The following is a 14,586-nucleotide window of genomic DNA, read 5'->3' on the forward strand; positions in this document are numbered from 1 at the left end:
GAAAATTACAGATTGACATTTAGGAGAAAGGTCCAGAGAATCTTTTTGAAATCTGTCAGGTTCAAAAATTGCTCCCTGAAGGTCTATAAATTATTATCAAGTCTCAGAATTGTAATGACAGGACAAAAACTACGCAAGTACTAATATATATGTATTTTGCAACTATGTTATATGAAACTGTTCAAACTGTCCTACCCTTAAGCATATGAAGAGCGGTGTGGAAAATATTTTTAAAAATATATTATTTAGCTACTTGAGAGAGAGAGTGCACAGAGGGAGAGGGAGAAGCAGACTCCCTGCTGAGTGGGGAGCCTGATGTGGGGCTTGATCCCAGGACTCTGAGATTATGACCTGAGCCAGGCAGACACTTAACCGACTGAGTCACTCAGGTGCCCAGTGAGAAATATGTTTGACTTCAACCTTACCATCACTCTTTCTTTTTTTTTTCACATTTTAAAAATTTAAATTCAATTTGCCAATATATAGTGTAACACCCAGTGCTCATCTCATCAAGTGCCCTCCTTAGTGCCCATCACCCAGTTACCCCAACCCCCCACCCACTTCCCCTTCCGCAACCCTTTGTTTGTTTCCCAGAGTTAGGAGTCTCTCAAGATTTGTCTCCCTCTCTAATTTTTCCCACTCAGTTACCCTCCTTTCCCTTATAGTCCCTTTCACTATTCCTTATATTTCATGCATGAGTGAACCCATATGATGACTGTCCTTCTCCAATTGGCTTATTTCACTCAGCATAATACCCTCCAGTTCCATCCATGTTGAAGCAAATGGTGGGTATTTGTCTTTTCTGATGGCTGAGGAATATTCCATTGTATACATAGACTACAACTTTTTTATCCATGCATCTGTTGAAGGAAATCGTGGCTCCTTCCACAGTTTCAGTTGTGTATTTTTATTTTCTGGCTGTCTTTTTTTTTTAAAGATTTTATTTATTCATTCATGAGAGACACAGAGAGTAGAGAGAGAGAGAGACAGAGACACAGGCAGAGGGAGAAGCAGGCCCCAAGCAGGAAGCCTAACGTGGGACTCGATCCTGGGTCTCCATGGGTCTCTCCAAAAAGATCCTGGGTCTCTCTCTTTTTTTTTTAAATCAGGCCCACTGAGGAGTAGAGGCCAGAGCAGACCAGGCTTGTGTGGGTTGTGTGTCAGCTAGGGAAACAAAACCAGTAACATGTTAGACTCATTGACAGGACTGAGAATTTGGTGAGTTGCTTCTGAAGGGTGGGCATGTGGGCACCCGGACCAGATTCAGTTCTTTCCCCCGTTCTTGATGGTGGCAGGGGCAGGAGCTGACTTTGTGATGCTGGGTGGCATGCTGGCTGGGCACAGTGAATCAGGTGGCGAGCTCATTGAGAGAGATGGCAAGAAGTACAAGCTCTTTTATGGGATGAGTTCTGAAATGGCCATGAAGAAGTATGCTGGGGGAGTGGCTGAGTACAGGTACGTGCAGAGGTCCAGGAGCTGAGGGTTCCTGTAAAGTGTGACCAAGAGGGTGGCGGCAGAAGTCCTGGCTGCTGGGAGGTGCACGGTACGATTCTTGGAGGAAAAGTGGTGAACTGGGGTAAATGCCAGAGACCAGGGAAGAGCCATTGGGCTTATGAATCCAAAAGGAAAAGGTAAGAAAGTTTTTCCTCCTCTAAGGGCCTCAGAGGGAAAGACGGTGGAGGTGCCCTTTAAAGGGGATGTGGAACATACCATCCGAGACATCCTTGGAGGCATCCGCTCCACATGTACCTACGTGGGAGCAGCTAAACTGAAGGAGTTGAGCCGGAGAACCACCTTCATCTGGGTCACCCAGCAGGTGAATCCAATCTTCAGTGATGAGAGCTAGACCTGAGCAGCTGTGCCCTCTCAAGGCACTAGCACCTCCCAAAGGCCCTGGACCAAAGGCCGCACTAAACTGCTAAGCCACCCGGGCTGCCCATCTGGCTATCTTTCTTTAGAGAATAGAGGGAAATTAAAAAGACCAATTTCTGAACCCAATTCTAGTTTTGGTTTTTGTTGTATACTTTCTAGCTGAAGATATTGGGAAGGGTTTCTAATCTCCTTACTGTAGATTTTATCATCTATATAATGGAGATAGTAATAGTATCTATTGAAGGAGTCATTTTGATGATTAAATGAGATAATATATTAAAGTATTTGCTACACTGCCTGGCATATAGTAAGCACTCAACCAGATGTAGCTATCATTAAATATCTCAAGACTGCCTCATTATAGCCTCTGGTACAAAATCATAGCCATGGCTTTTGCTGAATCTGATGGAATCAGGTTTGCTTAATTATTTAAATGAATTGCAAACATAATATTCCAGTCTGAACCTCTAGTTTTAACTCAACATAGAGCTGTAACCCCTCAAATATATTGCTTTAGGATCAAAGCCTTAAAACTTCCAGGAAGGCACTTCCTGTCAAACTGGACAGTGATAAATCAATGGTTGAAATCTAGACTACCGCCTTGTATAGAGAAAGTCTCATCCTGGCTGGTGAAAGATTAATGAGCAAGATTTTGAAAATGAAGTTAACCAGATGATTTTCATCTAATAGCCATAAGGAGCAATTAGACAGAAGGCAAGGACAGCCTGGTCTTTTCTCTGAGCAACCTCTTTTGATCTTGACTGGCCATTGAATCATGTCTTGGTAGGATGTGAAGGCTCAGGAGCACGCTTCCTATGCTACTCATTCCTTCAAAAACATTTCTAGAGCAAGACAATCCCTCAGAATAAAATTTGAGGTGATTCCTTCCCTTTTTTGTTATTTTTGTCATAATTATAGAGAGCATATTATCCAAGATAGTTCCTCGTCTCCTTCCTCTCCAGAAACAATCTCTTTAAAGTCTTTTTGATATTTATCTTCATACTTTAAATACTATTCTATTCTTGCTGCTTCTGAATTTCTCAGTTCTGTTGTTGATGTCCCACCTTGGAAACGAACTTTCTATCTCTTCTCATAAGCACATTCTCACCACCACAGGCATCCTTTATCCTGCCATCTTCCCAGGGCTGTTATATCATTCCTTTGGTTAGATCAGTATTTAGTAGTTACATTATTATGACCTTGTAAATACTTTTATGACTACGCCAAGGTAACTTATGATTTCTTTTCCTCTTCAGATTTTGTGTGTGTGTGTGTGTGTGTGTGTGTGTGTGTGTGTGTGTTTTGTGATTGATAGCTGTCTTGGGTTTTTTGGTTTGCTCAGCTCTCTACAGTTTTCACTATTTAACTACAAGTCTCTGCCAGTGTTCCAAATCTCATCTCAAAACATTCAGTCATACAGATAGTCTATCAAGGTCATCCTCTTGAAATAATCTCTCTCTGAACTTTCCAACTTGGTTCTACATGAGCTCTTTTCCTTTGATTCCCTGTGCATGAGTTTGATTCTGGAACCATTCTTTCCATCACCTTGGAAAAATTCTTCAGATCTCTTTGCCTAGCTCTTTTGTTCTTCTGTATCCTCTGTATTCTTTACTCTCTTATTTTGATGGAATAAATTTTCAGGAGCTTCCTGAAAAAGAGGATACATAGCAGTTAAACTTCCTGGGCCTTTGCAATATCTGAAAATACTTTCATTCTTTCCTCTTATTTGAATAATAATTTGGCTAGGTGTAGAACTGTAGGTTGAAAATAATTTTCCTTCAGAATTTAAATGGCACCAGTATAATGTCTTTTCCCTCATTCAGTTTTGTTGTTCTGCTCCGATGCTATCTTGATTATTTTTTGAACATGGCTGATTTTTTCTCTTTGAAGACTTGTAGGATCTATTGTTTTTGCTGAAGTTCTCAAAATGCATAAAGATTTGCTGTGTTGTGGTTTAATATTTATCCACTATGCTGGGAACTTAATAGGCTTCTACCCTATGGAAGCTCATATTCTTTACATCTAGAAAATTTTCCTGAATTTATTTCCTTACTGATTTCCTATTCTGTTTCTCTTCCTCCTCTTTCTGCTCCTTCTCCTCCTTCTTTTTTATTATTGTTTGGTTCCAGTTTTCTGGAATTCTTGTTACTTAGATATTGATATCCTGAATTTATTTTTGTTTTTATTTGTCATATGTTTTATCTTTTATTTTTCATCTCTTCTGCATTTTCCCTATTTTCTTTCTAGGTGATAGACTCAACTTTATCTTTTAATCTTTCTATTAAGTTTTGTTTTAAATTTCTTATATCAGACTTTTAGTTCCAAGATCCTTACTTGTTGGTTTTATTTGAATTCTGATTTTATATTATGCTGTCTCATTTCACTGAGGCAATATTTTCTAATACCTTGTTGAAGATAGTAATGATGTATTTTTAAAAAGTTTTCATCTCCTTCTGTAGCCTTTGTTTCCAGTTAGTTAAAAAAAAAACACACACACAAAACTTCTTGAAACTGCTTGCTTTAATTTTTCTCTTTTGTGTTAGAGATTTTTTTACATTTTTTTTATACTTGGTTGCCCCTTTATATTTAAGAGTCAGCCAAAAAAGTGACTAGAAGCTCTGTGCACATGGATGCGCTTATTGAAATAATCTCAGTTGTAGGGTAATCACAGTGGGCTTTTTACTGTGGAATTCCTGATATCAGTATCTTTAGGTCTTGCCTCTTAATATCTACAAATTCCTCAAAGAAGATTTTTTCTCCTGCTTGTAGAATAAAGACATGGCTACCAGGATTATGTGGGTCTCAGTAATCAGTGCATACACATTCACTTAATCTCCAAGTTTTTAATGTGGTTCTTATTCTATCCATTGCATGGGGGAACTTCTGTCCTATTTTCTACAAAGAATAAATCTCCAGGGCAGACCCGGTGGCTCAGCGGTTTAGCCCCGCCTTCAGCCCAGGGCCTGATCCTGGAGACCCAGGCGCTTGAGTCCCTTGTCGGGCTCCCTGCATGGAGCCTGCTTCTCCCTCTGCCTGTGTCCCTGCCTCTCTCTATGTCTCTCGTGCATAAATAAATAAAATCTTAAAAAAAAAAGAATAAATCTCCAGTCTTCTACTGTGATTGGGGAGGGCAAGTGTCTGGATGCTCAATGTTTAGCAGAGGGTGTGAGGTTATACTTCCTTCTTAAAAACAAACTTTCCACCAATTCTGCATACTTTATCCCATCCCCCTTGACTGTACTCCTTGACAAACCTGGTCCTACCACCGTCTACAATTTTGAAGATTCTGCAGTCTGAGTTAGGTTGCTTACTGTCTTTCCCCACTGCTGACTTAGAATTCAGCTTTCTCAGGCCTGCTAAATCCTAATTTTCATTAGCTGGTTTCCTATTTCTAAAATTTGGTGGTCGTTATCTTGTTTCACCTTTGCTCCATCTTTGTAGATCTCTCTCTCTCTCTCTCTCTCTCTCTCTCTCTCTCTCTCACACACACACACACACACACACACACCTTTATTGTACTTTTGATGATGTTTCAGGTAGGAATGCAAATAAATGCTTGTGTTCACTTTCCCCATCTTTAGCTAGAAGTCTCTTTTAAAAGAATCTGTTGCAGAATGATGATCTCAGCTCAGAGGTCCTAGAGATAGCATTTTAGCAGTGTCCTGGCTGGCTTCTCCTTTTTATCCAACATACTTAGATTGTCAGACATCAGGGTCATGAAAGTAGTCTTGTGAGTGAACAACACACAAATACCTTAAAAGAGTTACAAGGTTAAGAGAGCTACGAATATCATGCCTAGAAAAAAATTTTTAAGTGACATACTAATTCATTTATTCTTCCACTACCTAGGCATCTATTAGATGCTTGCCCTGTCAAGCATTGCTGGGCATTAGCAAAACTTGAATAAGAGACAGTTTGTGACCTTGTGAACCTTCCACACTAGAATAGGAGACAGTCACCACTGTTCAAGATGCAATATGGTAAATGCCATAATGGAGTTATTAACAAGTGCTAGAGGCTCTAAGGGGTGAGGATGAGTAAGTCTGCCTTCAAATTCATGATTGGAAATGTGTCTCAGCTCTCATAGTTCAAGGAATAATTTCTCAGAAAAATCCTCTCACTAACTTATAACTGGCAAAGTTACTAACTTTCCAAAACTGTAAAAGACTCTTTAGGGTCAGAAAGGACTTTGAAATTCATTTTTAGCTTCTTCATTTTACATGTAAAAACTGAGGCTCAGAGAAAAGGTGGCTCAAGCAATCAGGACTGAGACTCTGGTTTCTCGATTCCCATACTAATTGTCTATTCAGTAATTTGTATTGATTCCCCACCCTAAAGCCTAGTTATCAATAAATATGATTAAATTTTTTATTTTTTATTTTATTTTTTAAAGATTTTATGTATGTGAAACACAGAAAGAGAACACAAGGAGCGGGAGTGGGAGAGGGAGAAGCAGACTCTTCACTGAGCAGGGAGCCCCACGTGGTCCTCGATCCCAGGACCCTGGGATCATGACCTGAACCTGAGGTGGACACCTAACCAACTTAGTCACCCAGGCCCCCCTTAATAAAATTTGTAATTGGTGGTTCTGAATCTCAGAGATCTGGAAGTACCAGTTTTGAAAACCTCTGAGGATTTTTTAAACACACTATTGCAAGTAAAGGAGCTCTGCTTTGGACATAGGTGCAGGACTCCAAACTCTTTCATATAATATTAGAAAGACTGGGGCACCTGGGTGGCTCATTCAGTTAAGCATCTAACTTTGGCTCAGGTGATGATCCCACCCAGAGTCGAGCCCCCTGTGAGCCCTGCGCTTTCCCATCTAGTGCTCCAAGCCCCGTGGGGAGTCTGCATGTTCCTCTCCTTTTGCCCCTCTCCCTACTCAAGCACAGTGTTCTCTCTCTCTCTCTCAAATAAGTAAATAAAAATCTTTGAAAAAAAAAAGTAACATTAGAAAGACAGAAGGCTTGGAGTTGTCACTATTTCTTTTGAAAGCAAAGCAGGGCCATGGTTCTTAAACTGGAAGAACAGGGCTCTATTTATTTGCACCGGCTAATATTGATTGAATTTAAAATCACCCAGCAAATTCAGGGGATGACTTCCCAAATGAAGCTCTGGTTATGCTATTTTGCAATATATTTTTGAGATTTTTCTGTGTTTGTATTATCTTGAAAGCCCACAACAGATGTATAAGCATAGAATTTAAACATTTTGGAGAGGCGGAGAATGTTGTCTTCAGTGAACAATTAAGAATGTAATATATTCTGTTACATTTATGGTTTGGTGATTTAGTTAACTATTAGCGCATGGTATATGTAGGGAAGCTAGGACTGATAAAATATATTGTTCAATACTCATTCTTTATCAGTAATATAATACTACCAATAATTACATTATTTGTTAAAAACAAAACACAACATGAAAGAGATCTTATAATATCTTCCCAAAGGACACTAACTTTTTATATCCACAAATAATTAGGCTGTAGTTTTCTCAATGAAGTTTTCCTCGGTCCTTCTCTGCTGAGAAAGATCTTTCCTTCTTCTGTCCCCTCTGAATGTTCCTGAAGAGTTGATTTCTTTCCAGACTGTAGATTCTTTGGGCACATGTCCGAGTTAGGCTTCTAGGCTATAAGCATCACGAAGGCAAAGACTATGTCTTTCTTCTTTTTAATCCCAGTGACCTGGCACATATTAAGTACATATTAAGAAGTTAACTGGATAAATAAAAACATAAAGCCCTTGATATGTAATATTTAATCACTTGATTTTCCTAACATTTTCCATTATATCCTGGGTGTAAAGCAGCTAAAGGACTCAGGGCTGACACACATGTAGCACACAGCCTCCACTTGCCCTTCTTTCTTTTTTGAACATCCCTTAGATTTCATCCTGTGCTCAGATCTAGCCTTTAAGTAATGGACCATAGTCACTGTGACTTAACTTCCTATTTCCCATGGAGGAGAACTATTCATCTTTACCCTTTCAAAATAAAGATTTCCTCCTCCCCCTTGTTAGAAGCATTTTCTCTGCTGATTTTGAAACAAGAAACAAAAGATTGTCTTCTCTGTTGTCCTCATCCTGTACACTGGGGAGGGTCATGATTGTTTCCTATCTGTGCATGTGCCTTCTCACCAGTCCTTGGGGTCACCTTCCTCCTGTTAGAGCCGGGATGTGTTGCTCCCCGTCAGCTCCCATGAAGACTGCTCTGAACACCTCCTTGCATTCTCATTATTGTCCTTAGTTACAGCCCTTACTTCAGCGACACTGAGAGTATAGATCGTACTTCTCAGGACCTTTGTGGGTGCTGCCAAAGAGACTTCTGTATTGTTTTGAAAAGGTGGCCATGACTATCATGACATGTTCTTCAGAATACCCCAGGATTTCTGCTTTTGGAGGGTGGGGATGGAGGTGTCTTAGTTCCCTCAGATTGAAAGCAGGGACTATTAAAGTCTTCCTTATCTTATTGGCTAAATCGCTTTGCTGGACATGGATTTTGGAGTCTGTCCTGTCCTTTTTCTCAATTTATCTATTACTTTTGCATGGGTTATTCATCCGGTTAGTGTTAAAGTTCTTTCAAAATCAACCTTTTTATTATAAAGGTTTCACAAAGTTACTGTGCCAGGCCCTTTACAACTGTGGCCTAATAGGGTACAAGTGAGGATCATATTGGAATAATTCCTTTTCTTTGACTGATTGTATCTGTGGAACAGAGATTGCCATGGATTTATGTATGGAGAATTAAATTTGTAGTACGGAAGTGTGCATTCAAATTTAGCTCTGTGACCTTGGACATATCACTTTAACTTTCTGGGCCTTAGTTTGTTGTAAGTGGAAGTAAATGTCCTGTCTCAGGGGTTTTGGAAGGATTCAAGGAGAGACAGTATATGGAAAGTGCTTTGTAAAGTATATAGTACTGTGTAAAAGCAGGTTGTTATTAATAGAGGTCTGACTACTCCCAATTGTTTCTGCTTGGTCAGTTAGTTCTGGATGAATAAATAGGAGAGGACAGGAAGGAAGGAAACAACACTGAGCTAAAAGTCGGATGATCTGGAGTCCCTTCTGGTGTTCAGCACTCAGCCACTGACTTGATGTGACCTTGGCAAAGTCACTTTACCTCATGCGCTTCTGTTGCGTCATTGGTAATACGAGGTGGGCTAAAGGAATGATGATCTAGAGACTCTTCCGGCTTAAAAAAGTCAAGAGTGTTTTTGAGTCTTGCTGATAAAAGATTTTTATCTCTCTAAGAGTGTCGTTATGTTTATGTTATTAAATCAGAAGCCTTACCAGTTATGAATCCAGCTAATGCACTTTGAATATATGATTTTAAGGAATTATTTTAAAGAAAATGTCAAAGTCTAATCTCTTCAGCACCAAAAAGGTACTGATGGAATCTCCTATCCACTGAGTATCTCCATCGTGTCTGGTGAGGATTGTGTATATTTAAGGAGAAGGCTGAGTATTAACAACAAATTAAATTCTGTAGGAGAAATCAATTATAACCACAATACCTAAAGCATATATTGTTGTGGAATCTGCTCTAATATTGTCAAGTGTTTTTCTTTCCCCTTCATCCAACCAAAAAATTATTGAGTATTTGTTAAAAATCTGCATTGTGCTAAGCACTGTAGATGCACAAGTGAGTCAGGTTGGTTGATCTAATGCAGGGAAGAGCATGTGTTAAAAATTATGAGGGATGAAACAAGGTTCCAGGAGTACAGGATAAGGAGAGATTCGTTTTGCTGAGGAGATGGAGGGAAGGTAACAAATATAGCATCTTTAAAACATTTTAGAGATTATACATGTTTCCCAGTGTACTATCTTGTTTAAATATTGTATAGACTTTTGCAGGTATAGAACAAGACAACATCTTTTGGAAATCAGTTTGAGATTCCCGGAGACTCTGAAGCCTAAGCAATGTATAGAAATACCTATAATATATGGTTGGTAAAAAAAAAAAAAATTAAGGTAGAGAGCTATAATCAAGTCTTGGGAATTTCTTAAAGTTTTGCCCAAAGTGATGTGGATGGTTTTTTATATTTGAGCATGAATATAATTTCTTTTTAAAATGAGAAGGCTATAAGAAACTCTCCAACTTACATAATGTATATGCATTTAATTGCATGTACATTTATAAGGTGAGCTTATCTAATATTTGCAACACATTGGTTTGTGATCATAAAGCTAGAAGAAACCTTAGATCAATTATCTAACTTTACAGATAATGAACATAAAATGTCCTTTTCTAAAAAAAAGTATTTTTATAAAAGAAGTGTCTTACCCAAGTACAAAATTAGGATCATAATCATGGTCTCCTGGACCAGTGTCTTTGCCACCAGCCTACAGCCCAGAGTCTGCTTAAAGATTGCAGCAGGGAGAATCGCATTTGATGTGAAAGATTCCTAAAGTGGTCTCAGTCACTGTTTTGCTGTTCACTCAGTATTTTTCCCTGAATACCTTTTAAAATAATTAATGTCGTGTTCGAAGTTACTAGCACTGAGTGATGCTAATATTTTGAGGAAGACACCGTATGCTTTTAATATTGTATCTACTCAAATATGCTAAGTGACTTCCACTCATAAAATGAGGAGACATCGTGTTGAGAAGGCACTGCTTCATCTCTGCTTCATATTCTGTGACAAATCTTTAAAAATGAGATACATCTTTTTATTATTATGTTATAGGGATTTGCTTAAGTTTGTTTTGTGGCAAAGTAAAATTCTAATCTTATTTTATCTCAGCACATCAAATAGAGCAAATCTTAAATTTCAGTAACTATGGCTATAATTTAGTTTGTTTAAGGAAGTGTAATTTCCTGGGTGTGTGGATATGATCTTTGATGATATTCTATATTATTTGGATGTTGTTAAAGCATTGTGTCCCTTTTCAGACTCTGCAGTGTAGAAGACCAGTAAAAATAGAGGAGAGTGTGCATATGAAAAGAGCACTTTAATGACAGGATAAGAAATCGAAGTTGCTTAACTTGAAGAAGAGGGAGCTCAGGAAATGTGCTAATTACCACTTGTAGCTTTTTTTTTTTTTTTTGGCTGGGTACAGTATACTTTATTGATGGTACAGGATGAGGTAGGGCTCCCCAAGCCCCTCCCCTTCCTCGGGGTCTGGGATGTAAATTGGAGGTCAGGAGATTCTCAGTGTGTTGGGGGACTAAGTTGGGGCAGAGACTCCCCAGCAGCTAAGGGCCTCTCTCTTCCTCTTGTTCTTGCTGGGGCTGGTGGTCCAGGAGGCTCTTACTCCTTGGAGGCCATATGGACCATGAGGTCCACCACCCGGTTGCTGTAGCCGAATTCATTGTCATACCAGGAAATGAGCTTGATGAAGTGGTCATTGAGGGCAATGCCAGCCCCAGCGTCAAAGGTGGAAAAGTGGGTGTCACTGTTGAAGTCGCAGGAGACAACCTGGTCCTCAGTGTAGCCCAGGATGCACTGGAGGGGGCCTCCACTCGTAGCTTCTAAGTGATTTTATGAGAAGCACTGTTGTTCCCCCTTCCACCCAGAAAGGAGGATTTTGGTTTTGTGCTAGTGGTGACAGGGCATAACAAGGATACAATGAAGGGTATTCTTGCTGCATCTTAATTATTTCTCAAGACAAGAATTGATGATCATTGAGTTTTAAGTTATCTTTTCCTGTGTCTGAGTGAAATGATCTCTCAAGTTATCTTTAAGTTCAGTTGTTCTCTTTGGGGCAGAAAGATTCAAATCGGTTTCTCGTGTAATAAGTGATTAAGTACATCAACATAACTAAATCAAAGGATGTGGGAATTGTCTCACCAACTCCTCATGCCACATAGTAGAGGAGCCGAAAGCCTGGAGAGAGTGAGTTGTGGAGAGAGAACTTACAGCAAGGTGTGACGCATGTCTGAGCTTTTCCATCTCTCTGCTCTCCTTCTGAATACTTGACTTCATTATCTAAAATGTAATGGATTTGTTTGGTCATTACTTAACATTCAAGTAAAAATTGGGATGAAAAGTCAAGCTCAGGATAAATTGGGAAATGCAACTCTTTCCAATTATTGCGAGTGATGGCTTGGTCTGTCAGCTTGGTGGCTTTCTGCCAGAGTGGTTAAGGGAGAATAGATTTGTGGATTGTAGATGATTAGCAGTTGGAAATTATGGAATTTTGATGTGTGTCCTAGGTCATTGTGCTCTTCTCTTACAAGCTAGAAATAAATGTGTGGGAGTGGGTATCTTCACCTCAGCACAACTGAGCACTTACTCCTGGGAATTCTGTGCACCCAGTGGTGGTATTAAAGTCCCACCAGGTAGAGCTTTCTCAGAGCCAGGATCACCATGGACTCAGTTCTTTTCTGTGATTTCAAATTATATGGGAAAGGAAAGGACGGAGAGGTTCAAACCAATTTCCTTGTGGTGGAAAATACCAACATATAACAAAACGATAAAGTTGCGAAGGGCATGGTTGTAATTTTGTCCACCCGTTCATCTGACTGAAGTAAAACCTGAAATCAGAAAAAAAAAGACATGGCTAGTATTTGGTGGTAGGTAAGGATTAGAGACCAGAAAAGAGAAAGAAAAAAAAAAACCCAACATTTGAAAGTTACACATGTATTATGGGACTTCATTGTTGAGAGGGTGATGGCAGTTTTTTAAGGATGAAGACAAGGTTATCATATATTTCTTTACAGGATGAGGGAAGACATCTCTCTCATGATGCGTAATTCTCTTTATGGCGTTAACATAAAAGACATTTTTCTGAATGGGATTAATATTTTAAAAGAATGAGCACAGTATGGAAAGCACTCTGAGAAGCTGAGGAGCTGTTGACAAAAACTCAGGTCTTCTCAGTACCGCGTGTGGTTTCTCTTTGTAAAATGAGGGTGACCATTACCTTTTTTGAGAAAAGATGAAAAAAAATGTGGTAAGGCCTCTTGCTATTTGATTATCTTTGGCAAGTTTCTAATCCTTTCAAATCTTCAGAGAAGATAAAGGTAAATTATAGAGCTGGCAGGAATATTAGAATTCATCTTTCATGCTCAATGTAGAAATGTAATCCATCTTTTGGGTTAATATTAAACTTCTCATTAAATTTTTGTCTCTCCCATCCTTTCTCTTCGTAGTAAGTAAGCTCTATTGGAGCCAAAGTCTATGGATAGTCACCTCTATGGCCTTTGAGGATAACAACAGCTAATCCTTAGTAAATGTTTTTGTTCTTTTTGATGTGTATGAAAGCACCGCTATTTTTACTTTTATTATTACGTAAGGTTGGTGTTTGGAAGACACTTAAGAATCTGGTGTAATTCCTATATTTTGCAGTGGAGACTGAGTCTACGAAAGAGGACTATATAAATTTATATAGCTACATAGCTGCAGAATCTAGATGGAACTTAGATGAGCAAGCTTTGTTTCTCTCCCAGTCCAGAACACTACATTTTAAAGTAAACGCACGTAGGAGGTCAGGAGATTCTCAGTGTGTTGGGGGACTAAGTTGGGGCAGAGTCATGTTAGAAAAATCCACTTATAATTTGTTTTATTAAGATATAATTGACATATGCCTTTATATTAATTTCAAGTGCACAACATGACTCGATATGTGTAGACACTATGAAATGATCCCACAAGGAGTCTAGTTACCATCTGTTTTCCACACAAAGTTACAAAATTCTTTTTTCTTATGATAAAAAACTTTCAAAGTGTACTTTCTTAGCAACTTTCAAATATACAGAAAGTATTATTGACTAAGGTCACCATGCTGTATATTACACCCCCATGACTCATGTATTTTATAACTGGAGGTTTGTACCTTTAACCCTCTTTGTCCATTTCAGCCACCCTTCAACTTTTCTTCCTGCTATTCATCTTTTCTATGTATCTTTGAATTTTGTTGTGTTACTTAGACTTCACATATAAGTGAGACCATACAGTATTTGTCTTTTGGTCTGATTATTTCACCTGGCATAACACCCTCAAGGTCCATCCCTGTTGCCACAAATGGCAAGATTCCATTCTTTTTTTAGTGCTGAATAGTATTCCATTGTATATATGTGCACCACATCTTCTTTATCCGCTCATCCATCACATTTAGATTGTTTCTATACCTTGGCTATTGTAAATGATGCTGTGATGATCACAGGTGTACATACATCCTTTGGAATTAGTGTTTTCAATTTCTTTGGATAAATACCTGAAGTGGAATTGCTAGGTCATATGGTAGTTTTTTTTAGCTTTTGAAGAACCTCCACATTGTTTTCTACAGTGGTTGTACAAACTTACACTCCCATCAACAGTGCACAATGGTTCTCCTTTCTCCACATTGTTACCAATACTTGTTATAGCTTGTCTTTTTGATAATAGCCATTTGAAGAGGGGTGAGGTGATATCACCTATTGTGGGTTTAATTTGTGATTAATGACTTTGAGCATCTATTCACGTGTCTGTTGGCCATCTGTACATCTTCTTTGGAAATGTCTATCCAGATCTTCTACTCATTTTTTAAGCAGACTGTGTTTTTCTTATCTAGTTATATGAGTTTCTTTGTATATTTTGAATATTAACCCCTTATTGCATACATTATTTGCAAATATTTCTCCCATTCCGTAGACTGCTTGTTTATTTTGTTGATGGTTTCCTTTGCTGTGCAGAAGTTTTTTAATTTGATGTAGTACCCCTTGTTTATTTTTGCTTTTGTTGCTTTTCCTTTTGGAGTCAGATCCAAAAAAAAAAAAAATCATTGCTGAGATTAA

General features: G+C 38.7%; 2 protein-coding genes across 2 annotated transcripts in view; both read left to right on the plus strand.

Moving 5' to 3' along the window:
• The window catches only part of FGF12 (fibroblast growth factor 12), a 544,556-nt gene that overhangs the window by 12,958 nt on the left and 517,012 nt on the right, over positions 1-14,586 (plus strand). The gene's annotated exons all lie outside the window — the stretch shown is intronic.
• On the plus strand, positions 1,271-13,150 carry LOC112933316 (GMP reductase 2-like). The gene is made up of 2 exons (XM_026016472.2): positions 1,271-1,455; positions 1,657-13,150. Exons 1-2 carry the CDS (start codon positions 1,286-1,288, stop codon positions 1,844-1,846), a joined length of 360 nt encoding a protein of 119 aa, XP_025872257.2. The 5' UTR covers positions 1,271-1,285; the 3' UTR covers positions 1,847-13,150.

The sequence above is a fragment of the Vulpes vulpes genome, chromosome 3 (assembly GCF_048418805.1).
Source record: "Vulpes vulpes isolate BD-2025 chromosome 3, VulVul3, whole genome shotgun sequence".
NCBI lineage: Eukaryota > Metazoa > Chordata > Mammalia > Carnivora > Canidae > Vulpes > Vulpes vulpes.